At 49.8% G+C, this 27,907-nt stretch overlaps 1 protein-coding gene across 1 annotated transcript; it reads left to right on the top strand.

Moving 5' to 3' along the window:
• Positions 1-189: 189 nt before the first annotated feature.
• On the top strand, positions 190-27,907 carry LOC119781135 (cubilin-like; the record flags this gene model as incomplete). The annotated part of the gene is made up of 20 exons (XM_038281522.1): positions 190-308; positions 1,074-1,148; positions 1,203-1,374; positions 1,459-1,662; positions 7,719-7,868; positions 7,947-8,068; positions 20,709-20,934; positions 21,470-21,657; positions 22,895-23,051; positions 23,453-23,602; positions 23,678-23,863; positions 24,233-24,362; positions 24,444-24,661; positions 24,837-25,036; positions 25,144-25,306; positions 25,641-25,849; positions 26,028-26,172; positions 26,325-26,506; positions 27,220-27,385; positions 27,612-27,907. Coding segments are annotated over 20 exons (3,458 nt in total), but the record flags the coding sequence as incomplete, so codon positions are not given.

Below are 27,907 nucleotides of genomic sequence, written 5' to 3'. Positions count from 1 at the left end.
GAGGGCAGCGGACCCTCCCTCTGTGTGTGGGGGGGCAGTGGACCCTCCCTCTTTGTGTGTGTGTGGGGGGGGGCAGTGGACCCTCTCTCTGTGTAATGAGGAGCAGTGGACCCTCCCTCTGTGTGTGAAGGGGCATGGACCCTCCCACTGCGTAATAAGGGTCAGTGGACCCTCCCTCTGTGTGTGAAGGGGCATGGACCCTCCTGCTGTGTAATGAGGAGCAGTGGACCCTCCTGCTGTGTAATGAGGAGCAGTGGACCCTCCCTCTGTGTGTGAAGGGGCATGGACCCTCCCGCTGCGTAATGCGGGTCAGTGCACCCTCCCTCTGTGTGTGAAGGGGCATGGACCCTCCCGCTGCGTAATGAGGAGCAGTGGACCCTCCCTCTGTGTGTAGAGGGGCATTGGACCCTCCTTCTTTGTAAAGAGGAGCAGTGGACCCTCCCTCTGTGTAATGAGGAGCAGTGGACCCTCCCTCTGTGTGTGAAGGGGCATGGACCCTCCCGCTGCGTAATGAGGGGCAGTGGACCCTCCCTCTGTGTGTGGGGGGGCAGTGGACCCTCCCTCTGTGTAATGAGGAGCAGTGGACCCTCCCTCTGTGTTGGAGGGGCAGTGGACCCTCCCTCTGTGTAATGAGGGGCAGTGGACCCTCCCTCTGTGTGTGGGGGGCAGTGGACCCTCCTTCTCTGTTTCAGTAGATCAGAAGGACTGAATGATCGTCCATCTACAGTGGGAACCTGTTCAGGACCATTCATTGTGTTTGAACTTTTTCACTCTGATCTATAAATAGAGCATAAAAACTGAGACCTAGAAGACCTACTTCCCTGCTGGTTGGCCACTGCTAGAACCAGAACCATGATTAAAAACACTGATCCAAACCCAACAGAAGCTGTGAGGAACTCCAGAGGTGTTCTACTGCGAACCTTTATCCCTCCAGTTAGCTGGCTCCTCAGCTCTAATGCTCCCCATCATCAAATAACCCAGATGGTGTAAACCTGCCCCACCCTGGCTGGAGGCGACATCAGTTGAATTCTGCTCTCAGCAGGAGATACTCATTTCCTGGATTATAACCTCAGCATCTGAAGCTCCTCATTCAGACATTCAGCATCAGCACCAGAGTAGAGGTGCAGGGGGAAGATGTTGGTGAAAAGGTGAGAAGCTCCTTCTGTAGACCCATGTTCTGAACAGAATGGCATCTGTTCCAGGTGTTTAATGGCCTCGGTGCCGACGCCCCTCGCCTCCAGCGATTCTGTGGGACCGTGTCTCCTGGGACTCAGGTCAAGTCATCTGGGAACGCCATGGCAGTGGTGTTCCGCACCGATGCTTCGGTGTCCAGCGGAGGCTTCATGGCTATGTACTCCTCAGATGAGCCTGCAGGTGAGCTGGTTCCTCAATCCATCCTGCCAGCAGGGAGGCCTCCCTGTGTTTCCTCATTGGTCTCATTCCTCGTTGTTCTGTCAGAATGTGGTGGGATTCTGAATGACCCATCAGGAGGAAACTTCACCTCCCCTGGATACCTGGTGTCCAACTACAGCAACAACCTGAACTGTGAGTGGTTGATCCAGAACCCGCTACACATCAACTCCTCCATCGTGGTCCTTATTGAAGACCTGCACCTGGAAAACCATCAGACCTGCGAGCTGGACTACCTCCAGTTCCGCCTGGGTGAGTTCTGCCAACATGGACGCCACCTTTTACCTTCCAACTTCCTGTTTATCTCAGGATACTTTGAGGCTGCTTCCTGCCTCCTGTTTCCATCCTCAAGTATGTCCTTAGTTCCTGTCCAATGGGGGCGAGGCCTTCCCAGAATCCAGCATTGCTACATTCTGCAGAACGCTGAATCTCATTAAGCTAGCGACCGGGAGGGATCCTCTAAAACCCTGGTTCTATTTCATCCCTACTGACCACCAGTGGCGGTGCTTCAAGCATTGAATGATCATTCTTGCGCATGCGCAGGTCCAATATTAATGACAGCAAAGTCACCTGTGACCTGCCGGGGGCCCACGTGACTCTATTTAGTCACATGGCATCCGGCATTCAATCCCAATTGTTCTTCTTGCATGCAGGTGTGGTTGCGTGAAGCTGGTTGCTTCTGTGTGTACCACTGATATCCTAGCTCCTTGTTGCCGGCAGCCCTGTGAACGGGTTTGGTCGGAGCTGCAGGTAAGTCTCGCCCTCCAGGGACTGCACAAGCTGTTTATTTCTTTCTTTACCCTTACCAGATCTGAGGTTGCCTCTGCAACGACTGGTAGGCTTTGTTCTTTACTAATAGCAGTAGTCTACTGCTTGCATTGTTTATCTGACTCACAAATAGCATTTTTGCTCGCGTTGAGTTCTCTTTAAGTTATTTTTTGACTCACCAGTAGCATTTCCTGCTCATGCTGAGTTCTCTATATGTTGTTTATCTGACTCACCAGTAGCATTTCTGCTCGCGTTGAGTTCTCTTTAAGTTATTTTTTGACTCACCAGTAGCATTTCCTGCTCATGCTGAGTTCTCTATATGTTGTTTATCTGACTCACCAGTAGCATTTCTGCTCGCGTTGAGTTCTCTTTAAGTTATTTTTTGACTCACCAGTAGCATTTCCTGCTCATGCTGAGTTCTCTATATGTTGTTTATCTGACTCACCAGTAGCATTTCTGCTCGCGTTGAGTTCTCTTTAAGTTATTTTTTGACTCACCAGTAGCATTTCCTGCTCATGCTGAGTTCTCTATATGTTGTTTATCTAACTCACCAGTAGCGTTTCTGCTCGTTCTGAGTTCATCTTTAGTTAATTAATCGGACCCGGGGTAATCACGCAGGCAAGGTGCAAACGGCCTACAGTGGCTGCACCTTCGGCGCTGGCGAAGTGAGCCAGGCGGACCAATGCAGGGAGGTTGTCCACAAGAGTGGATCATCTCAGCACCGAGCTGGCCCAAATGAGGGGCCCTTTTCCAGTCCTTTCAGGCTGGTGATGATTGTAGCACAGCTCTCCCTCCAGGGCAGGGCGGAGCATCAATCGATGATGATGCTATTTTGGTGGCTGCCTCTGACACCCATTTTTTTGAGAACCTTCCAGGGCTGGGCTCCGGGGCCTCTGGTTCTGAATCAATTTCCACCCAGGAGGATACGGGGTAGTCTTTGACAGCTGCCATTCTAACAGCCCTTGCCCTCTTACATATTGATGTCCCTCCGGCCAAGCCTCCAGCTTCCAGTGCCTTCTTTAAACAAAGTAGATCTGAGACTGCCTTTGTGCTTCCTCCCTCGGGGGAGTATACACGGGAACTACGTGATTGCTGGTCAAACACCAAGGCACTTTCACCTCTGACAACAGATGGCAGGGTTCTGGCGGCTATGCAGGAGTCACCAAGGTTTGACTTGGGGCAGATGCCAGCTGTGAAACCTGGCATTGCCTCTCTTATTGTCTCACCTGATGAGGCTTTGAGGCCCAGTGCCCGTTGTCTGCACCTTCAGTGTCACGTTACTGATGACCTTCTCTGCAAGGCCTATGACTCCGGGGCCCACATGGGCCAGATTGGGAACTCTCTCCCAATTTATATTGGCCCTGTCTTCCTCCTTGGAATCTGCTCCATCTTGCTTGGTTGGACACTGGATCCCTCCCTGAACCACTGTGCCCTGTTTGTGCCCTTGAGGCATATAATATAAAAAGCAAAAATATTCTTTTTGTTTGCTACACCGGCTCACTGAACGGTCAGCCACTTTCTAAGCAGCGGCTTGCACACTGGGTTGTGGATTTGATCTCTAAGGCTTATACCTTGCAGGACCGGCTGCTGCCGACAGGAGTGAAGTGCTACTCTACAAGGGGCATGTTAACATTTGCTGCCATGACAGGGGTGCCATTGGATGTTATATGCCGTGCGGCCTCCTGGACATCACCTACTACTTTACTTGGTTTTACAGGGTGAATGTGGCTGAGCCCCATTCCCTTCAAGGAATCCTGGAGCAGCATGCCTCTAAATCACATTACGTGGGTGGTGTAAGGGTTGTCCCTTGAGTGTTGCCGATTCCTCGTTACCTTGTTGACATAAGTTATGCAGCACTTCAAGCACCGTCTCTGGTGTTCAGTAGGGATGAAATAGAACAAAAGTTACTACTGTAACTACCTTTCTATGAATCCAGAATGACCGGCAGAGTAGTTGGTCCCTATTGATCTCTGCTTCTTGTGAGAAGATCGAGGGATTGAACGCCAGGTACCATTTGGCTAAACAGAGTCCAGTGGGTCCCTGGCAGGTCACAGGTGACTTTGTTGTCATTAATACTTGAGCTGCGCACGCAAAAGCATGATCATCTAGTGCTTGAAGCACCGCCTCTGGCAGTCATCCGGGATTCATAGAACCGTAGTTACAGTAGTAACTTTTGTTCAGTTCTACAAATGTAATAGCAAATTAAATAGAAACAAAATGAAAGCAGACACCATGACAGCTTAGCTGTTAGCCTGTCAAAGATTAGTTAGCATAGCTAGGCTACTTCCTCCCACTGCCATGCTGGTTTAGTTCAGCTGCTTCCATCACAGCTAGAAGTCCCGCCCTAAACATTAATACTGCAGCGTGATTGGCCGACCTGTTCTTTTTTCTGTCCTCTTAAGACTCTTGCTGCCTCCTTTTATTTTGACCTTTTATGTCCTCGGGGACACTTTGGAAAGGTTGTTTTAAATCTGCAATTTATTAATTTTTAGAGACTATCTTAGCTTACAATTTTCAGCCGGATTGGATCACAGTGAGTCAGCAGATCTGATCACAGATCTGGAAGGAGGTTTGAATTTAAACAGATGTTTTTTAGTGAGCACTTAGATTTCTTATCACCAGTGTTGGGAAAGTTCTCTTTCTACGTGAACTAGTTCAAAGTTCAGTTCACACATTTTAAAATGAACTAGTTCAGTTCATAATTCAAAACCAAAAAATGAACTAGTTCATAGTTCTTTTTTTTTCATATATTGCTCAATTACACCATAGCCTACTGTAGAACCACAGACAGCAATTATTTTATCAGTTGTAACCCTGAAACTGTGCGTCAGATTTCATCTTCATATCCAGTTTTGAATCCTTATCCAACCAGGGTTTACATTAGCATTGAGGGGACAGCATTTCCCCATTGTTGCTTTAACGCTTTGTTGCTGTCCATTCACTTCACACTAGTAGCAGCTGCAGCTTTCACCCCTACAGTATATTCTCAGAAACATCAGGAAAATGTGCTGCTTGAATGGTCTTTTTATGAGTAATTATTAAAAGAAAAATAGGAAAGTAGTCTTTAAGGTGCAAATGTTTTTTTTTTTAATTTTAATATTTTTTTCCATTTGAAATTCCTTTTCAATACATACTAAAAAGGAATACTGGAATCCTGGAAAATTATACCAGGCAGGTTTAACAAACAAGTTACATGGATAGTAAAACCCTCAAGAACAGGGGTCTTCTTTTCCAGACCAAGGACCCCCAAACTGATGGCGAGATGGAGCGAGACCCCCTATTTATATATATTGTATGAAATTGTGTCCTATAGTCACTCTATTACAGATGGAGTAATGTAAAGAAATTAATTTCTCCCTGGGATTATTAAAGTTTTTCTGATTCTGATTCCTGGTTGATGGGACAGGTGTTGTGAAGGAAACGGTGTCCAGCTTGAAAGAGCTTCTGTGTGTCGCTGAATGTGTGCATTGATGACTGAAAGACATCTTTTGTCTCCATTTATCTGTTTACTACAGTCTGTTGATTTCATGTTAATGAGTATTTAAAGACATTTCAATTAGTGGGGGAAAAAATGCAGGGGGGGAATATAAAAATATCAACTAACCATGCAGACCCTCATGCAGTACCTCCGTAGACCCCCTAGGGGTCGCGGATCCCCTGTTGAAGACCTCCGCTCAAGAAGATTTTACTAACACAAACTGAGGGACCAGGCTGAGGGAGGAATTTAAGGTTACTGAAGTGCGGATTTTTTTACTGAAAGCCGGCGGGCAAACTTGTTGCCATCATCCTCACCGACCACCTGGTCATAAAACAGTTTTAAGTCGCCTCCATGCTGCTGGGGCTTCCACGCTGCATTTTGTTTTGATGACGCACGCGGCTGTAGGCTACGACGCTGGTAGCTGGTGTTGCCAGATTGGGTGTTTTTCCCGCTACATATTAAGGCCTGTTTACGGTGTGATTTAGCCGGGGTTTCGCCTGGAGGACTCTATAGAAATCTGGCAACCTATTGAACGGAGCTGAACTGAGAGAGCGTGCCGTTCACAGACACCAGAATGAACGAGTTCACAATAACGTTCATCAGGCAGTAATGCAGTACGTTCAGTTCACGTTCGCCCAAAATATGAACGAGTTCATGAACTTTCGTTCAATGAACGCGTTCAGGCACAACACTGCTTATCACCAAACACACTTCTAACAGCACCAATCATACAGACTCACACACTGTACACCTCACAGCTCTTCAAATACACAAACATTCATTCCATTAAAGGCAGTGACAAATAGTTTCATATGCATAATTTTCTAACTTCATAGACCCAAGCAGCCAGTCTAAACTAATTTACATGAACTTTTTAACTCTTTTTATCGACTTTTAGCCTAGCAACATCACCACAGAGCCAACCTGCTATCTGTTTCTTTCTTTGTTACTGTTTTAGTTTATGCAAGTGGGGCGCCCTGCAGCCCTAGCCTAGTGGCTATAAACTCTCTTTCCTGATGCGCTTTACTCAGGCCAATGAGGCGGAAAAAAAGACACTCAGATGATTCACTTCGTTTTGTCCTGTGGAGGGGAAACCTTTTATTGACAGGTTGAATTCCAACAGCTGTCTAATAATAGCATAGAGCGCTAACATCTCAAAGCTATTTTCCCCTGAAATGGTGCATCCATCTGAAGCTGTATTTATACCTTCCTTTCAACATTGTGTAATGCATGTGTGTGTATTCTGGCTTTGGCTTTTCCTAAGTGTTTATGAGCAGGATAGCCTGATACGCACATAGGAATCTGTGTGGAAATCTGTGTGACATATTCTAAGCTTGTTTTTCTAAAGTTGTTTCTTGGCTTATGCAGAGTTGAGTTGAGAATGTTATTACCAAGAATCTTGTTATTGCCAGGATGTGTACGGGAGCTTGCTTTCCATGTTTGCCACTGTATTCACTGTGTGTTGCTAAGTTTGTACTACACCTTTTACTGAAATATGTTTACACAGTGTGAAAACTATATAGATCCTTCAATAGCTCTGGAATAGATATCGCAGACCTAGCTGGTAGGCCAACAGCTTCGCTTCCACTAGCTAACCAATATGACTGCTGCCATAAAGCTGTGCTTACTGAAACTTTCTTGAAAATTATTAAGCTTGGTGTCAACAAAATTGAAAAATTTGACCCAAAATGACAGACTTCCTGTAGCTTTAGAGCATACCTCCATTAGACTTTTTTTTCATCATTTTGCAACATCAAACTTGGTTAAAAAAATTAAAATCTCTGCGACTTAGAGTTTTCCCCATCTCACTCACAGGGGGCACTGTAGAGCCATTTGACCACGCCCACTTTGAATTCCATTAAATAAGTAAATAATTAGGGCAGTAAAATGAACCAGGCCAACCATTCTCGGTCTCCAACTCTCTACATAGCAGCGGGATCAGATGAATGCTAATGTGTTTATCGTAGAATTACAGTGAGGACTAAGCTAGCAGCGTGCTAATGCAGTGAGCTGTATAAACTGGAGCTTGCTGAGTTTCTCTGGTTGTTGTCCATGTCTGCAGGCGACGCCGATGGGGACCCATTGGGCAGGTTTTGTGGGCAAAGTATCCCACCTGTCCCTATAGTGGTGTTTACTCCAGAACTCTGGGTCCATTTCCAGACCGACTCCTCACAGGGAGATTTGGGCTTCAAGGCCAAGTACTTGTTCTCAGGTAAGATGGTGATACCTTTCCTACCTAGCTACCAAATCTAAGCCCCCAGGGGCCTCAGATGAACATTTGTCTGTGCAGAATGTGGAGGCTGGCAGACAGGAGACAGCGGGGTGATATCCAGCCCTAATTATCCCGACCAGTACCCCAGCCCCAGTCGCTGCGCCTGGCTCCTGGAAGCTCCCGTGGGCCACACCATCACGGTGAGTCCTAAACCCCCCTACCTGCCTCTGTGGAACCACCGTTGGTTACCAGTGGTTACCAGTGGTTGCCAGTGGTTACCAGCGGATGCCAGTGGTTACAAGTGGTTACCAGTCGTTGATAGTGGTTACCAGTGGTTGAAAGTGGTTACCAGTGGCTGCCAGCGGTTACCAGTGTTTGACAGTGGTTACCAGTGGTTGACAGTTGTTACCAGTCGTTGACAGTGGTTACCAGTGGTTGAAAGTGGTTACCAGTGGCTGCCAGCGGTTACCAGTGTTTGACAGTGGTTACCAGTGGTTGACAGTTGTTACCAGTCGTTGACAGTGGTTACCAGTGGCTGCCAGCTTTTACCAGTGTTTGACAGTGGATACCAGTCATTGACAGTGGTTACCAGTGGTTGACAGTGGTTACCAGTCGTTGACAGTGGTTACCAGTGGCTGCCAGCGGTTACCAGTGTTTGACAGTGGTTACCAGTGGTTGCCAGTGGTTGCCAGCGGTTACCAGTGGCTGCCAGCGGTTACCAGTGTTTGACAGTGGTTACCAGTGGTTGCCAGCAGTTACCAGTCGTTGACAGTGGTTACCAGTGGTTGCCAGAGGTTACCAGTGGTTGACAGTGGTTACCAGTGGTTGACAGTGGTTACCAGTGGTTGCCAGCAGTTACCAGTGGTTGCCAGTGGTTACCAGCGCTTGCCAGTGGCTACCAGTGCTTGCCAGTGGTTGACAGTGGTTGCCAGTGGTTACCAGTGGTTGCCAGCGGTTACCAGTGGTTGACAGTGGTTGACATTGGTTACCAGTGGTTGCCAGCGGTTACCAGTGGTGGACAGTGGTTACCAGTGGTTGACATTGGTTACCAGTGGTTGCCAGCGGTTACCAGTGGTGGACAGTGGTTACCAGTGGTTGACATTGGTTACCAGTGGTTGCCAGCGGTTACCAGTGGTTGCCAGTGGTTACCAGCGGATACCAGTGGTTGCCAGCAGTTACCAGTCGTTGACAGTGGTTACCAGTGGTTACCAGCGGATGCCAGTGGTTACAAGTGGTTACCAGTCGTTGATAGTGGTTACCAGTGGTTGAAAGTGGTTACCAGTGGCTGCCAGCGGTTACCAGTGTTTGACAGTGGTTACCAGTGGTTGATAGTTGTTACCAGTCGTTGACAGTGGTTACCAGTGGTTGAAAGTGGTTACCAGTGGCTGCCAGCGGTTACCAGTGTTTGACAGTGGTTACCAGTGGTTGACAGTTGTTACCAGTCGTTGACAGTGGTTACCAGTGGCTGCCAGCTTTTACCAGTGTTTGACAGTGGATACCAGTCATTGACAGTGGTTACCAGCGGTTACCAGTGGTTGACAGTGGTTACCAGTGGTTGACAGTGGTTACCAGTCGTTGACAGTGGTTACCAGTCGTTGACAGTGGTTACCAGTGGCTGCCAGCGGTTACCAGTGTTTGACAGTGGTTACCAGTGGTTGCCAGTGGTTGCCAGCGGTTACCAGTGGCTGCCAGCGGTTACCAGTGTTTGACAGTGGTTACCAGTGGTTGCCAGCAGTTACCAGTCGTTGACAGTGGTTACCAGTGGTTGCCAGAGGTTACCAGTGGTTGACAGTGGTTACCAGTGGTTGACAGTGGTTACCAGTGGTTGCCAGCAGTTACCAGTGGTTGCCAGTGGTTACCAGCGCTTGCCAGTGGCTACCAGTGCTTGCCAGTGGTTGACAGTGGTTGCCAGTGGTTACCAGTGGTTGCCAGCGGTTACCAGTGGTTGACAGTGGTTGACATTGGTTACCAGTGGTTGCCAGCGGTTACCAGTGGTGGACAGTGGTTACCAGTGGTTGACATTGGTTACCAGTGGTTGCCAGCGGTTACCAGTGGTGGACAGTGGTTACCAGTGGTTGACATTGGTTACCAGTGGTTGCCAGCGGTTACCAGTGGTGGACAGTGGTTACCAGTGGTTGACATTGGTTACCAGTGGTTGCCAGCGGTTACCAGTGGTGGACAGTGGTTACCAGTGGTTGACATTGGTTACCAGTGGTTGCCAGCGGTTACCAGTCGTTGACAGTGGTTACCAGTGGTTGAAAGTGGTTACCAGTGGCTGCCAGCGGTTACCAGTGTTTGACAGTGGTTACCAGTGGTTGACAGTTGTTACCAGTCGTTGACAGTGGTTACCAGTGGCTGCCAGCTTTTACCAGTGTTTGACAGTGGATACCAGTCATTGACAGTGGTTACCAGTGGTTACCAGCGGTTACCAGTGGTTGACAGTGGTTACCAGTGGTTGACAGTGGTTACCAGTCGTTGACAGTGGTTACCAGTCGTTGACAGTGGTTACCAGTGGCTGCCAGCGGTTACCAGTGTTTGACAGTGGTTACCAGTGGTTGCCAGCAGTTACCAGTCGTTGACAGTGGTTACCAGTGGTTGCCAGAGGTTACCAGTGGTTGACAGTGGTTACCAGTGGTTGACAGTGGTTACCAGTGGTTGCCAGCAGTTACCAGTGGTTGCCAGTGGTTACCAGCGCTTGCCAGTGGCTACCAGTGCTTGCCAGTGGTTGACAGTGGTTGCCAGTGGTTACCAGTGGTTGCCAGCGGTTACCAGTGGTTGACAGTGGTTGACATTGGTTACCAGTGGTTGCCAGCGGTTACCAGTGGTGGACAGTGGTTACCAGTGGTTGACATTGGTTACCAGTGGTTGCCAGCGGTTACCAGTCGTTGACAGTGGTTACCAGTGGCTGCCAGCGGTTACCAGTGGTTGACAGAGGTTACCAGTGGTTGACAGTGGTTACCAGTGGTTACCAGTGGCTGCCAGCGGTTACCAGTGGTTACCAGCGGTTACCAGTTGTTGACAGTGGTTACCAGTGGTTGCCAGCAGTTACCAGCACTTGCCAGTGGCTACCAGTGATTGCCAGTGGTTGACAGTGGTTGCCAGTGGTTACCAGTGGTTGCCAGCGGTTACCAGTGGTTGACAGTGGTTGACATTGGTTACCAGTGGTTGCCAGCGGTTACCAGTGGTGGACAGTGGTTACCAGTAGTTGACATTGGTTACCAGTGGTTGCCAGCGGTTACCAGTGGTTGACAGTGGTTGACATTGGTTACCAGTGGTTGCCAGCGGTTACCAGTGGTGGACAGTGGTTACCAGTCGTTGACAGTGGTTACCAGTGGTTGACAGTGGTTACCAGTGGTTGACAGTGGTTACCAGTGGTTGACAGTGGTTACCAGCAGTTACCAGCACTTGCCAGTGGCTACCAGTGATTGCCAGTGGTTGACAGTGGTTGCCAGTGGTTGCCAGCGGTTACCAGTGGTTACCAGCGGTTACCAGTTGTTGACAGCAGTTACCAGTGGTTGCCAATGGTTACCAGCGCTTGCCAGTGGCTACCAGTGCTTGCCAGTGGTTGACAGTGGTTGCCAGTGGTTACCAGTGGTTGCCAGCGGTTACCAGTGGTTGACAGTGGTTGACATTGGTTACCAGTGGTTGCCAGCGGTTACCAGTGGTGGACAGTGGTTACCAGTGGTTGACATTGGTTACCAGTGGTTGCCAGCGGTTACCAGTCGTTGACAGTGGTTACCAGTGGCTGCCAGCGGTTACCAGTGGTTGACAGAGGTTACCAGTGGTTGACAGTGGTTACCAGTGGTTGACAGTGGTTACCAGTGGTTACCAGTGGCTGCCAGCGGTTACCAGTGGTTACCAGCGGTTACCAGTTGTTGACAGTGGTTACCAGTGGTTGCCAGCAGTTACCAGTGGCTACCAGTGATTGCCAGTGGTTGACAGTGGTTGCCAGTGGTTACCAGTTGTTGCCAGTGGTTACCAGTGGTTGACAGTGGTTACCAGTGGTTGACAGTGGTTACCAGTGGTTGCCAGCAGTTACCAGTGGTTGCCAGTGGTTACCAGCTTTTGCCAGTGGATGACAGTGGTTGCCAGCGGTTACCAGTGGTTGACAGTGGTTGACATTGGTTACCAGTGGTTGCCAGCGGTTACCAGTGGTGGACAGTGGTTACCAGTGGTTGACATTGGTTACCAGTGGTTGCCAGCGGTTACCAGTCGTTGACAGTGGTTACCAGTGGTTGACAGTGGTTACCAGTGGTTGACAGTGGTTACCAGCAGTTACCAGCACTTGCCAGTGGCTACCAGTGATTGCCAGTGGTTGACAGTGGTTGCCAGTGGTTGACAGTGGTTACCAGTGGTTGACAGTGGTAACCAGTGGTTACCAGTGGCTGCCAGCGGTTAGCAGTGGTTACCAGCGGTTACCAGTTGTTGACAGCAGTTACCAGTGGTTGCCAGTGGCTACCAGTGCTTGCCAGTGGTTGACAGTGGTTGCCAGTGGTTACCAGTGGTTGCCAGCGGTTACCAGTGGTTGACAGTGGTTGACATTGGTTACCAGTGGTTGACATTGGTTACCAGTGGTTGCCAGCGGTTACCAGTGGTGGACAGTGGTTACCAGTGGTTGACATTGGTTACCAGTGGTTGACAGTGGTTACCAGTGGTTACCAGTGGCTGCCAGCGGTTACCAGTGGTTACCAGCGGTTACCAGTTGTTGACAGTGGTTACCAGTGGTTGCCAGCAGTTACCAGTGGCTACCAGTGATTGCCAGTGGTTGACAGTGGTTGCCAGTGGTTACCAGTGGTTGCCAGTGGCTACCAGTGCTTGCCAGTGGTTGACAGTGGTTGCCAGTGGTTACCAGTGGTTGCCAGTGGTTACCAGTGGTTGACAGTGGTTGACATTGGTTACCAGTGGTTGCCAGCGGTTACCAGTGGTTGACAGTGGTTACCAGTGTTTGACAGTGGTTACCAGTGGTTGCCAGCGGTTACCAGTGGTTAACAGTGGTTACCAGTGGTTGACATTGGTTACCAGTGGTTACCAGCGGTTACCAGTCGTTGACAGTGGTTACCAGTGGCTGCCAGTGGTTACCAGTGGTTGACAGAGGTTACCAGTGGTTACCAGTGGTTACCAGTGGTTACCAGTGGCTGCCAGTGGTTACCAGTGGCTGCCAGTGGTTACCAGTGGTTGACAGTGGTTACCAGTGGTTACCAGTGGTTACCAGTGGTTGCCAGCGGTTACCAGTGGTTGCCAGCGGTTACCAGTGGTGGACAGTGGTTACCAGTGGTTGACATTGGTTACCAGTGGTTGCCAGCGGTTACCAGTCGTTGACAGTGGTTACCAGTGGCTGCCAGTGGTTACCAGTGGTTGACAGAGGTTACCAGTGGCTGCCAGCGGTTACCAGTGGTTACCAGCGGTTACCAGTGGTTGCCAGTGGCTACCAGTGCTTGCCAGTGGTTGACAGTGGTTGCCAGTGGTTACCAGTGGTTGCCAGCAGTTACCAGTGGTTGACAGTGGTTACCAGTGGTTGCCAGCGGTTACCAGTGGTTGCCAGTGGTTACCAGCACTTGCCAGTGGCTATGAGTGCTTGCCAGTGGTTGACAGTGGTTGCCAGTGGTTACCAGTGGTTGCCAGCAGTTACCAGTGGTTGACAGTGGTTACCAGTGGTTGCCAGCAGTTACCAGTGGTTGCCAGTGGCTACCAGTGTTTGACAGTGGTTACCAGTGGTTGCCAGCGGTTACCAGTGGTTAACAGTGGTTACCAGTGGTTGACATTGGTTACCAGTGGTTGCCAGCGGTTACCAGTGGTGGACAGTGGTTACCAGTGGTTGACATTGGTTACCAGTGGTTGACAGTGGTTACCAGTGGTGGACAGTGGTTACCAGTGGTTGCCAGTTGTTACCAGTGGTTGCCAGTGGTTACCAGTGGTTGACATTGGTTACCAGTGGTTGCCAGCGGTTACCAGTGGTTGCCAGCAGTTACCAGTGGTTGCCAGTGGCTACCAGTGTTTGACAGTGGTTACCAGTGGTTGCCAGCGGTTACCAGTGGTTAACAGTGGTTACCAGTGGTTGACATTGGTTACCAGTGGTTGCCAGCGGTTACCAGTGGTGGACAGTGGTTACCAGTGGTTGACATTGGTTACCAGTGGTTGCCAGTTGTTACCAGTGGTTGCCAGCAGTTACCAGTGGTTGACAGTGGTTACCAGTGGTTGCCAGCAGTTACCAGTGGTGGACAGTGGTTACCAGTGGTGGACAGTGGTTACCAGTGGTTGCCAGCGGTTACCAGTGGTGGACAGTGGTTACCAGTGGTGGACAGTGGTTACCAGTGGTTGACATTGGTTACCAGTGGTTGCCAGCGGTTACCAGTGGTGGACATGGGTTACCAGTGGTGGACAGTGGTTACCAGTGGTTGCAAGTTGTTACCAGTGGTTGTCAGCAGTTACCAGTGGTTGACAGTGGTTACCAGTGTTTGACAGTGGTTACCAGTGGTTGCCAGCGGTTACCAGTGGTTAACAGTGGTTACCAGTGGTTGACATTGGTTACCAGTGGTTGCCAGCGGTTACCAGTGGTGGACAGTGGTTACCAGTGGTTGACATTGGTTACCAGTGGTTGCCAGCGGTTACCAGTCGTTGACAGTGGTTACCAGTGGCTGCCAGTGGTTACCAGTGGTTGACAGTGGTTACGAGTGGCTACCAGTGGTTACCAGTGGTTGACAGAGGTTACCAGTGGTTGACAGCGGTTACCAGTGGTGGACAGTGGTTACCAGTGGTGGACAGTGGTTACCAGTGGTTGCCAGCGGTTACCAGTGGTGGACAGTGGTTACCAGTGGTTGACATTGGTTACCAGTGGTTGCCAGCGGTTACCAGTCGTTGACAGTGGTTACCAGTGGCTGCCAGTGGTTACCAGTGGTTGACAGAGGTTACCAGTGGCTGCCAGCGGTTACCAGTGGTTACCAGCGGTTACCAGTGGTTGCCAGTGGCTACCAGTGCTTGCCAGTGGTTGACAGTGGTTGCCAGTGGTTACCAGTGGTTGCCAGCAGTTACCAGTGGTTGACAGTGGTTACCAGTGGTTGCCAGCGGTTACCAGTGGTTGCCAGTGGTTACCAGCACTTGCCAGTGGCTACGAGTGCTTGCCAGTGGTTGACAGTGGTTGCCAGTGGTTACCAGTGGTTGCCAGCAGTTACCAGTGGTTGACAGTGGTTACCAGTGGTTGCCAGCAGTTACCAGTGGTTGCCAGTGGCTACCAGTGTTTGACAGTGGTTACCAGTGGTTGCCAGCGGTTACCAGTGGTTAACAGTGGTTACCAGTGGTTGACATTGGTTACCAGTGGTTGCCAGCGGTTACCAGTGGTGGACAGTGGTTACCAGTGGTTGACATTGGTTACCAGTGGTTGCCAGCGGTTACCAGTGGTGGACAGTGGTTACCAGTGGTTGCCAGTTGTTACCAGTGGTTGCCAGCAGTTATCAGTGGTTGACAGTGGTTACCAGTGTTTGACAGTGGTTACCAGTGGTTGCCAGCGGTTACAAGTGGTTAACAGTGGTTACCAGTGGTTGACATTGGTTACCAGTGGTTGCCAGCGGTTACCAGTGGTTGCCAGCAGTTACCAGTGGTTGCCAGTGGCTACCAGTGTTTGACAGTGGTTACCAGTGGTTGCCAGCGGTTACCAGTGGTTAACAGTGGTTACCAGTGGTTGACATTGGTTACCAGTGGTTGCCAGCGGTTACCAGTGGTGGACAGTGGTTACCAGTGGTTGACATTGGTTACCAGTGGTTGCCAGTTGTTACCAGTGGTTGCCAGCAGTTACCAGTGGTTGACAGTGGTTACCAGTGGTTGCCAGCAGTTACCAGTGGTGGACAGTGGTTACCAGTGGTGGACAGTGGTTACCAGTGGTTGCCAGCGGTTACCAGTGGTGGACAGTGGTTACCAGTGGTGGACAGTGGTTACCAGTGGTTGACATTGGTTACCAGTGGTTGCCAGCGGTTACCAGTGGTGGACATGGGTTACCAGTGGTGGACAGTGGTTACCAGTGGTTGCCAGTTGTTACCAGTGGTTGCCAGCAGTTACCAGTGGTTGACAGTGGTTACCAGTGTTTGACAGTGGTTACCAGTGGTTGCCAGCGGTTACCAGTGGTTAACAGTGTTTACCAGTGGTTGCCAGCAGTTACCAGTGGTTGACAGTGGTTACCAGTGGTTGCCAGCGGTTACCAGTGGTTGCCAGTGGTTACCAGCACTTGCCAGTGGCTACGAGTGCTTGCCAGTGGTTGACAGTGGTTGCCAGTGGTTACCAGTGGTTGCCAGCAGTTACCAGTGGTTGACAGTGGTTACCAGTGGTTGCCAGCAGTTACCAGTGGTTGCCAGTGGCTACCAGTGTTTGACAGTGGTTACCAGTGGTTGCCAGCGGTTACCAGTGGTTAACAGTGGTTACCAGTGGTTGACATTGGTTACCAGTGGTTGCCAGCGGTTACCAGTGGTGGACAGTGGTTACCAGTGGTTGACATTGGTTACCAGTGGTTGCCAGCGGTTACCAGTGGTGGACAGTGGTTACCAGTGGTTGCCAGTTGTTACCAGTGGTTGCCAGCAGTTACCAGTGGTTGACAGTGGTTACCAGTGTTTGACAGTGGTTACCAGTGGTTGCCAGCGGTTACCAGTGGTTAACAGTGGTTACCAGTGGTTGACATTGGTTACCAGTGGTTGCCAGCGGTTACCAGTGGTTGCCAGCAGTTACCAGTGGTTGCCAGTGGCTACCAGTGTTTGACAGTGGTTACCAGTGGTTGCCAGCGGTTACCAGTGGTTAACAGTGGTTACCAGTGGTTGACATTGGTTACCAGTGGTTGCCAGCGGTTACCAGTGGTGGACAGTGGTTACCAGTGGTTGACATTGGTTACCAGTGGCTGCCAGTGGTTACCAGTGGTTGACAGAGGTTACCAGTGGCTGCCAGCGGTTACCAGTGGTTACCAGCGGTTACCAGTGGTTGCCAGTGGCTACCAGTGCTTGCCAGTGGTTACCAGTGGCTGCCAGTGGTTACCAGTGGTTGACAGAGGTTACCAGTGGCTGCCAGCGGTTACCAGTGGTTACCAGCGGTTACCAGTGGTTGCCAGTGGCTACCAGTGCTTGCCAGTGGTTGACAGTGGTTGCCAGTGGTTACCAGTGGTTGCCAGCAGTTACCAGTGGTTGACAGTGGTTACCAGTGGTTGCCAGCGGTTACCAGTGGTTGCCAGTGGTTACCAGCACTTGCCAGTGGCTACGAGTGCTTGCCAGTGGTTGACAGTGGTTGCCAGTGGTTACCAGTGGTTGCCAGCAGTTACCAGTGGTTGACAGTGGTTACCAGTGGTTGCCAGCAGTTACCAGTGGTTGCCAGTGGCTACCAGTGTTTGACAGTGGTTACCAGTGGTTGCCAGCGGTTACCAGTGGTTAACAGTGGTTACCAGTGGTTGACATTGGTTACCAGTGGTTGCCAGCGGTTACCAGTGGTGGACAGTGGTTACCAGTGGTTGACATTGGTTACCAGTGGTTGCCAGCGGTTACCAGTGGTGGACAGTGGTTACCAGTGGTTGCCAGTTGTTACCAGTGGTTGCCAGCAGTTATCAGTGGTTGACAGTGGTTACCAGTGTTTGACAGTGGTTACCAGTGGTTGCCAGCGGTTACAAGTGGTTAACAGTGGTTACCAGTGGTTGACATTGGTTACCAGTGGTTGCCAGCGGTTACCAGTGGTTGCCAGCAGTTACCAGTGGTTGCCAGTGGCTACCAGTGTTTGACAGTGGTTACCAGTGGTTGCCAGCGGTTACCAGTGGTTAACAGTGGTTACCAGTGGTTGACATTGGTTACCAGTGGTTGCCAGCGGTTACCAGTGGTGGACAGTGGTTACCAGTGGTTGACATTGGTTACCAGTGGTTGCCAGTTGTTACCAGTGGTTGCCAGCAGTTACCAGTGGTTGACAGTGGTTACCAGTGGTTGCCAGCAGTTACCAGTGGTGGACAGTGGTTACCAGTGGTGGACAGTGGTTACCAGTGGTTGCCAGCGGTTACCAGTGGTGGACAGTGGTTACCAGTGGTGGACAGTGGTTACCAGTGGTTGACATTGGTTACCAGTGGTTGCCAGCGGTTACCAGTGGTGGACATGGGTTACCAGTGGTGGACAGTGGTTACCAGTGGTTGCCAGTTGTTACCAGTGGTTGCCAGCAGTTACCAGTGGTTGACAGTGGTTACCAGTGTTTGACAGTGGTTACCAGTGGTTGCCAGCGGTTACCAGTGGTTAACAGTGTTTACCAGTGGTTGACATTGGTTACCAGTGGTTGCCAGCGGTTACCAGTGGTGGACAGTGGTTACCAGTGGTTGACATTGGTTACCAGTGGTTGCCAGCGGTTACCAGTCGTTGACAGTGGTTACCAGTGGCTGCCAGTGGTTACCAGTGGTTGACAGAGGTTACCAGTGGTTGACAGTGGTTACGAGTGGTTACCAGTGGTTACCAGTGGTTGACAGAGGCTACCAGTGGTTGACAGCGGTTACCAGTGGTGGACAGTGGTTACCAGTGGTGGACAGTGGTTACCAGTGGTTGACATTGGTTACCAGTGGCTGCCAGTGGTTACCAGTGGTTGACAGAGGTTACCAGTGGCTGCCAGCGGTTACCAGTGGTTACCAGCGGTTACCAGTGGTTGCCAGTGGCTACCAGTGCTTGCCAGTGGTTGACAGTGGTTGCCAGTGGTTACCAGTGGTTGCCAGCAGTTACCAGTGGTTGACAGTGGTTACCAGTGGTTGCCAGCGGTTACCAGTGGTTGCCAGTGGTTACCAGCACTTGCCAGTGGCTACGAGTGCTTGCCAGTGGTTGACAGTGGTTGCCAGTGGTTACCAGTGGTTGCCAGCAGTTACCAGTGGTTGACAGTGGTTACCAGTGGTTGCCAGCAGTTACCAGTGGTTGCCAGTGGCTACCAGTGTTTGACAGTGGTTACCAGTGGTTGCCAGCGGTTACCAGTGGTTAACAGTGGTTACCAGTGGTTGACATTGGTTACCAGTGGTTGCCAGCGGTTACCAGTGGTGGACAGTGGTTACCAGTGGTTGACATTGGTTACCAGTGGTTGCCAGCGGTTACCAGTGGTGGACAGTGGTTACCAGTGGTTGCCAGTTGTTACCAGTGGTTGCCAGCAGTTACCAGTGGTTGACAGTGGTTACCAGTGTTTGACAGTGGTTACCAGTGGTTGCCAGCGGTTACCAGTGGTTAACAGTGGTTACCAGTGGTTGACATTGGTTACCAGTGGTTGCCAGCGGTTACCAGTGGTTGCCAGCAGTTACCAGTGGTTGCCAGTGGCTACCAGTGTTTGACAGTGGTTACCAGTGGTTGCCAGCGGTTACCAGTGGTTAACAGTGGTTACCAGTGGTTGACATTGGTTACCAGTGGTTGCCAGCGGTTACCAGTGGTGGACAGTGGTTACCAGTGGTTGACATTGGTTACCAGTGGTTGCCAGTTGTTACCAGTGGTTGCCAGCAGTTACCAGTGGTTGACAGTGGTTACCAGTGGTTGCCAGCGGTTACCAGTGGTGGACAGTGGTGGACAGTGGTTACCAGTGGTTGCCAGCGGTTACCAGTGGTGGACAGTGGTTACCAGTGGTGGACAGTGGTTACCAGTGGTTGACATTGGTTACCAGTGGTTGCCAGCGGTTACCAGTGGTGGACAGTGGTTACCAGTGGTGGACAGTGGTTACCAGTGGTTGCCAGTTGTTACCAGTGGTTGCCAGCAGTTACCAGTGGTTGACAGTGGTTACCAGTGTTTGACAGTGGTTACCAGTGGTTGCCAGTGGTTACCAGTGGTTAACAGTGGTTACCAGTGGTTGACATTGGTTACCAGTGGTTGCCAGCGGTTACCAGTGGTGGACAGTGGTTACCAGTGGTTGACATTGGTTACCAGTGGTTGCCAGCGGTTACCAGTCGTTGACAGTGGTTACCAGTGGCTGCCAGTGGTTACCAGTGGTTGACAGAGGTTACCAGTGGTTGACAGTGGTTACGAGTGGCTACCAGTGGTTACCAGTGGTTGACAGAGGTTACCAGTCGTTGACAGTGGTTACCAGTGGCTGCCATTGGTTACCAGTGGTTGACAGAGGTTACCAGTGGTTGACAGTGGTTACCAGCGGTTACCAGTGGTTGCCAGCAGTTACCAGTGGTTGCCAGCGGTTACCAGTGGTTGACAGTGGTTACCAGCGGTTACCAGTGGTTACTAGTGGCTGCCAGCAGTTACCAGTGGTTGACAGTGATTACCAGTGGTTACCAGATGTTGACATTGGTTACCAGTGGTTGCCAGCGGTTGCCAGTGGTTACCAGTGATTGACAGTGGTTATCAGTGGTTGTCAGTCGTTGGCAGTGGTTACCAGTGGTTGCCAGTGGTTACCAGTGGTTGACAGTGGTTACCAGTGGTTGCCAGTGGTTACCAGTGGTGGCCAGTGGTTGCCTCATTTTCAGTCTCCTACTCTGGTCCAGTTTTATTCTAGTTAGCGTTACCAAACCTATTTCTTTCCAAAAAAGTTAAACAATCCACTGGACTTTTTCCAGGTTTGAAGATGTTTCGTTTCCCATCCAGGAAGATTTTTCAATTCCAAACCTATTTCTGTTTGATGAATTCCAGGATAGTCAGCAGCTCTCTGAATTCAAACATTAAGATCCTTAAACCTGTTGGCAAAGCCAGAGCTGCTGATGCCATTTAGGAGGTTTATTAGATCAGAGGTAGTCTGAGGCATAGGAGCCACTCAAACACTCCACTATGTTCTAATGGTTAGGGTCTACTCAGACCATCATGCTGTTCAGGATCAACATGAGAAGAACCACAGTACCTCATGGCTTCCCTTCCTGCTCACTGCCTCTTTCTGCTGTAGTTGACTTTCAGCTACTTTAACGTTGAAGACCACCAAACCTGTAGATGGGACTCTGTAACGATCTTTAATGGAGGATCCCCTGGTTCTCCAATCATTGGCCAATACTGTGGAGACACCTCTCCTGGAACCATCCAATCAGGATCCAACAAACTGGCTGTAGTGTTCCTGGCTGATCACAGTGCGTCAAGAGGGGGATTCATTGCCTCGTGGTCTGCAGACTCCTCTGGTAAGATTTGGATGGATGGATGGATGGATGGATGGATGGATGGATGGATTGATGGATGGATGGATGGATGGATGATGGATGGATGGATGGATGGATGGATGATGGATGGATGGATGGATGGATGGATGGATGGATGGATGGATGGATTGATGGATGGATGGATGGATGATGGATGGATGGATGGATGGATGGATGATGGATGGATGGATGGATGGATGGATGGATCGATGGATGGATGGATGGATGGATGGATGATGGATGATGGATGGATGGATGATGGATGGATGGATGGATGATGGATGGATGGATGGATGGTGTTGTCATGGAAACGTTTGTATTGGTTGGTTCATGATGCTACTCTAAAGCTCTTCCCTGCTGCTCTTTCTTCATATACCAACTAACTGTTTAAATCAGCTCCAATGTTTATCACTCTGACAGTAATTTGACTTTTAGTTTTTATTATTGAATGCTATGTCACCCTATCTGATCATCTTAGCAGCAGTTGTCATAGTAACCTGTTTCTGTCTTCCACCAGGCTGTGGGGGGGTGATCCACGCTGACACAGGAACCATTACATCTCCAAATTATCCAGAGGTGTTTCCAGCAAACGTGGAGTGTTCCTGGCAGGTGGTGGCTCATGAGGGAAACCATCTGGAGATGAGCTTCAGTGACAACTTTGACATTCCAGACAGTTCCAACAGCTGCCAGAGCAGCTACATCAAGGTACCAACAGGACTATCCATCCTCAGCCTGAAATATTACAATAGTCCAGCCTTGAAGTAACAAATGCATGGACTAGTTTCTCAGCATCTCCCCTGGACAGGAGATTGCTCATTTTAGCAATATTCCTCAGATGAAAGAAGGAAATTCTAGAAACATCTTTGATCTGGGATTTAAATGACAGGTCCTGATCAAAAATAACACCAAGATTTTTTACTTTATTATCTGAAATCAGTTTAATCCCATCCAAATGAAGTGACTGACTAATCAGCTTCTTTTTCAGAGACTCTGGTCCAAAGACTATAACTTCTGTTTTGTCTGCATTCAGAAGCAGAAAGTTAAGAGTCATCCAGGTTTTTATGTCTTCAGACATGCCTGTAATCTATGTAATGGGTTAGCTTCATCTGGATTATAGACAGATATAGCAGGGTATCATCAGCATAACAGTGGAAATTAATCCCATGCTGTCTAATAACTCTACCGATTGGGAGCATGTATAAAGTAAAGAGAATTGGTCCTAGCACTGATCCCTGTGGTAGTCCACAGGTAACCATGGCAACACAAGGAAGATTTATCATTAACAAAACTAACAATACTTACCGAATGAAATGGAAGGATGGAGGATACTTTGACTAGACCGATTAGCTGGGCTCAGCAGGTGGTCTGATGGGAACATGAAAGCTCCGTCCAGTTATCTTCCAGCAGACGATTAAACAACTTTCAATTTCATTGTCTTTCTTTAACAGGAAACAGAATGTATTCATTTATTCATTTATTCTGTGTTTAAGAATTTCAAAAAGTGGTAGAAATATAACCGATTGAACCTCCTGGTGGTCAGTTTTACAGACCTATCTATCTATCTATCTATCTATCTATCTATCTATCTATCTATCTATCTATCTATCTATCTATCTATCTATCTATCTATCTATCTATCTATCTATCTATCTATCTATCTATCTATCTATCTATCTATCTATCTATCTATCTATCTATCTATCTATCTATCTATCTATCTGATAATTAATCTCTATCTATCTATCATTCCAATTGTACGAGTTGAAAGGTATTTTGCTCCAGAATCTTGGAATCTGGTCCCAGACCAAAGGATCCACATTAGCATCCATCTAAGCTTAGTTTTATCAATCGTTTTGCTGAGAGCTGGACCTGGTCTCTGGTGTTTTGGACTGTAAATTCTGAAGTGGAGGACCTAAAGGTCTGAACCTGTTCTCCTCTGCAGGTCTGGTCAGGCAACACCCAGAACGCTGAGGACCTGCTGGTGACAGGCTGTGGATCATCAGCACCGCAACCCGTTGTTGCTCCATATAACATCATCTCCAGCCGGTTCCAAGCCACTGGCACCCCCGGCACTGGTTTCTCTATGACCTTCAGCACCCGTAAGATTCTGGTTGGATTCTAAGGACCTGATCTCCAAACATTCCTAATCAGAGGCATTGAACTGCACCTGCAGTCCCTTTAGTCGATGTGCCTCTTCTGATCTATAGAGATTGTAAACCAGTTGGTTTTGCTCGTTAAAATGATCCGTTTGTGGTTTCTACTGGCAGTGAATGAAGAAGAGGTTCTAAGCCATGAAGCTGGAGCTCATTTAGATCATATTTATAGTACAGCTGAGATAGGAAGCCTTTCCTAAAAAGCTATTGGATTTATTATTATTTCTATACTGATGACCCGATGTTTAAGTTCTGATGTTTTTTGCTTAAACTGTTTAAAGTTGTCTGCATTCACTGTGATACAATGATTTCATAAAGTCTTAAAGTCGCTGTGTTCTTTCCCTGAGGCTGTGGCGCCCGGTTCAGTGGCTCCCAGGGCCGTGTAGTCTCTCCTAACTTCCCAGCTCACTACCCTGACCACGCTAACTGCAACTACACTGTAGATGCCGGGGAGCAGACGGTGGTTGTCCTCAGCTTTCAGGTCTTCCAGATTGAGGGTATGTGTAGAAGAACTAGCAAACAGCTGTTCACCTGCCTGGCCGTACCCAGACTTTGTTTTGTACCTTGTCTAGCACATTCCACCTGTATGTTTGATGGCCTAAAGATCTACAGCCCAGCTACCAGCAGCACTGCAATGGCCACTCTGTGTGGTACCGACCTCCCGGGGCCGTTCTCCTCCCTCGGTCCCATGATGCTCCACTTCTACTCGGACTCTGTGATCAACGACAGCGGCTTCTTGGCTGAATACGTAGCCATACGTGAGTAAAGCCAACAACCAAATGCTGTCTTTGACAGAACTTAAGACCGGCTGAAGGAAGGTATTAGGAGGCTGTTAAAGGAAACAGAGCCTCTGGGTCCCCACCCCGTTTCTCTTATCCAGACCAGTTGAGAAGTTGAAAGTAACCCCCCCAATGGGCCCAGTATGGGAGTTGTCTATGGCTGAGGTTTGGCTGACCGTGGAATCCTGTCCGGTGGTGTAGTCCTCCATAAACACAGAGTCCTTCCTGTTCTTCCTTCAGAAACAAACTTATTTCACATGGCTGCTTAAATCAAGCTCTCCTCCTCTGAGATTCACACCTGATGACGTCTATAAACCTGCTCATTGCCGTGTGTGTCTGTGCTTCTAGCCTGTGGCGGTTTCTTCAACGGCAGTGCCGGTTCTGTGAGCAGTCCAGCCCTCTCCATCACCAATTACCACCACAACATGAACTGTACCTACCACATCAGCGTCGAGGCAGACCGAGTGGTGGATCTAAAGTAAGGGTTCAGGTCTACATGGAGGGACTGGTACTGGAGAAGGGAGACCTTGACTCTGGTCTCTCCTGTCTGTCTCTATAGGTTTAACACCTTCAGTTTGGAAGCTTCTTCTTCATGTCACTACGATTATGTGGCTGTGTACGATGGGCCTGACACCTTGGCGCCTTTGCTGGGAAGGTTCTGTGGTACGGTGCTGCCCCCTGACCTCCGCTCTTCTGCCAACCACCTGTTCCTGGTCTTCAGGACAGACGCAACGGTGGGCGGCATTGGATGGAGAGCTACCTACAGTCAGACACTGGGTGAGTCCACTGTTCAGTGTCATGTCCTCAGATCAAGTAAACAGAATCAGAAGTTCTTCCTTAAACCAGAGGGTTGCCGGTTCTAACCCCACTTCGCCTATTAGCCTGCTAATGGTGGTCATGGCGGCTGTTCGAAGCGGCCAATGAGAGCGTTTTCTGCTGTTAATGTCTGCAGGTCCAGCTCAGGGTTGTGGGGGGTTCCTCACCACACCTATGGGCAGGTTGGGCTCACCAGATCCAAACCTGGATGGACGCTATGAGCCCAGGATGAACTGTCTGTGGACCATAGAGATGCAGATGAACAGCGCCATCAACCTGACCTTCAGCTCCTTCGACCTGGAGAGCTCCTCTACATGTCGCTATGACTACGTCAAAGTAAAGACTCCTCAGCATCACCTCACTGTTTCCTTAGACTGGAGGTCATAGTGGACTGGGCAAACCCTAGTCTGGACCCCAGTGACCGATAACGTTTGTCCTTCCAGGTTTACGATGGAGACAACATGAACTTCCCTCTGGTGGGGACCTACTGTGGAAACTCCATCCCTGCCTACTTCGTGTCCAGTGGAAACTTTCTGACAGTTCAGTTTGTGTCCGACAGCTCAGTCCAAAAGCAAGGATTCAACGCCACCTACAAGGCAGTACCACGTAAGAACCTCCCGTCTCTGTCCTCCGTTCCTCTTCAGTGGTTCTTCATAGGCCAGGAGACCAAATCCATCGACTAACGACAGCAAAAGTGGATCCTCCTCCACCAATGACCACAGTTCATGGACATTGGTCTCTATTGTCTGAAATGAACACCAGGGTTTATGGTCCCAGTTGGACATGTGCAGATAAAAATGTTCTAAATGCTGATCTGAACGGTTCCTTCAAACTGAATGGGTCTCCATTCAGCTGTAACTGGGCCGTCATGGTACTGCTCTCCTAATCTAGACCTCAGCCACTATTTTCCTGTCCTCCTGTCTCCCTGTGTGTCTCTCAGTGCTGTGTGGTGGAACTCTGAACGCTACCGTAGTACCACAAACCCTGACCTCGCCATCCTTCCCCGGCGCCTACCCTTCATTCACCTCCTGTCGCTGGATCCTGGACGCTCCCCCTCAAGAAACCATTAAAGTCTCTGTCCAGACATTTGTCCTGGATGCTAGCCAGAGCTGCTCCAGCAACTACCTGGAGCTGAAAGATTGGCCTTTGGTGAGTCAAAGAACAGAAACTCTGGATGATGCGTTTAGTAAAGAATGTGTGAAAAGACTGTTTCCTGGAGCGGAACCATGTAATGGTCATAGAGGCAGAGTTTTTCCCATCTACAGTACACATAGAAAAGGGTCCGGGTATGGTTCTGCAGAACTAAACCCACACTTGGTGTTTCCAGGGAGACTACGGACAGTCCCATAAGTTCTGCGCTTCAGACGGCCGTCCCCAGGACTTCTATAGCTACAGCAGGACGGTCCTGATGTACTTCAAGTCCGATACCTTCCTGCCAGGAAACGGACTCAGCTTCAGCTTCCAGATAGCTAGTGGGTATCAGAACCAGTCCATCCAGACCTCAAACGGCTGCTTCTGGGCTGGTTGGAGGTGTTGATGAAGCTGACTTTCCTTTGCTTTCATCCTCTGCTTGTGAAGAAGAGTGTTTGTGATGAAGCTCTAAGCTGCTGTTGTTGGTTTCCAGACTGCAGTCGAGTGTATGAGCAGGAATACGGCTACCTGAGCAGCCCGGGATGGCCTGACATCTACCCCCACAACATGGACTGCATCATCATCCTGAAGGCTCCGCAGAACAACTCCATCTCTTTCTTCTTCAACGACTTTGATGTGGAGAGCCACAACAGCTGTGATTTTGACTATTTGGAGGTAAACGTCTCTGGGCTGATGATCCGTAGACGTCTCCCTTCCAGTGACACAGTCAGACCTGGAGGCGTGCCGCGCGCTCGGCCCCAGTAAAGCCTTCCTCTGTTTGGGCTGCCGGTTCTCAACCTCAGGTTCTCCCTGGAGACCAGGAATGTTACTCTGCTGAACCTTTAGGAGCAAAGTTACAAAGTCGCTCACTTTAAGGTTTTCAGGAAGCTGTTCTGGTCACCAGGGAAACATTAGAGCCTCCATTAGCAGGGACAGCAGGATGAGGAGAGGTACGGTTAGGAGACAGAGTCCTGTCTGACAGCTAGGAGATGACTCAGCAGGAACCAGAACAGGTCAAAGGTCAGGGGTACTTCTATTATCAGAGCGATAAAGTAGGCCTTGGAGGAGCAGGGTTCCTGCTTTTTCTCTGCCTACCAGTGAAATCTACCAAACCATCAGCGCTAGTAGCTATGCTAACCTGGGAGCCTCTGTCCATCTTCACCTCAGAGAGTGAAGCGATGGGTTCCACCTCGCTCTGTGATCTGGTGGTAGATGATGTAGACCACCCAGGGTGAGACGGTATCATCATCAATCACTGGAGGATTTTCACCCCTGATGAGTTAATCTGGTTTAAACCAGCGACTAGAACCTGGAGCTGGACTCTAGCTCCAGGTTCTCTGTAATCAGGCTTTAGTTTTGATGTTTGATCTCAATCTTCTGTTACTCAGATCCGCAACGGAAGCACAGCAGACTCGCAGCTGATTGGTCGCTTCTGTGGTCAGACGCTGCCAAGCCCCATCTTCCCTCAAACCAACCAGCTGTACTTACGATTCAAAAGCGACTTCTCCGCCTCACGAGACGGCTTTGACGCCACCTGGACGTCTTCTCCCCACGGTGAGTCCTCAGACCCCCCAGACTGCAGCCGATGTGTCATGGTGGCGCCGTCCCTTCACTGTGCTTTTGTAGAGATTTTTCTGCAGTTTAGCTGCAGTTTGTCTAAATGACTGAATCTGGAGCAGCTGCTCAATCCTTTATGGCGATGCAGACCCAACCCTCAGATCTGGTCATGACTTCATCATTTCAGGGAGCTAGGAGTGCTGATCTCTGTTCCTCTGTGCAGGGTGTGGTGGTACCCTGTTTGGAGACCACGGCTCCTTCGCGAGCCCCAACTACCCAGGAAGCTACCCAAACAACACCTACTGTGAATGGAGCATCGTGGCGCCCAGAGACCGAGTGGTGACCGTCACCTTCGCCCAGATCAGCATCGACGACCCCGGAGACTGCCAAAACAACTTCCTGAAGTTATTCGATGGCCCAGACAGCTCCTCAGCAGCTGTTGGTCCTTACTGCGGAGTGGTACGTAGCAAACCTGATCCACCCAGAGAGGCCTGGATGTTGCCCCTCGGTCCCATTTAA

The sequence above is a fragment of the Cyprinodon tularosa genome, unplaced genomic scaffold (assembly GCF_016077235.1).
Source record: "Cyprinodon tularosa strain WSP-4 unplaced genomic scaffold, ASM1607723v1 ctg1714, whole genome shotgun sequence".
NCBI lineage: Eukaryota > Metazoa > Chordata > Actinopteri > Cyprinodontiformes > Cyprinodontidae > Cyprinodon > Cyprinodon tularosa.
This window is presented reverse-complemented; position numbering and strand designations above follow the sequence as displayed.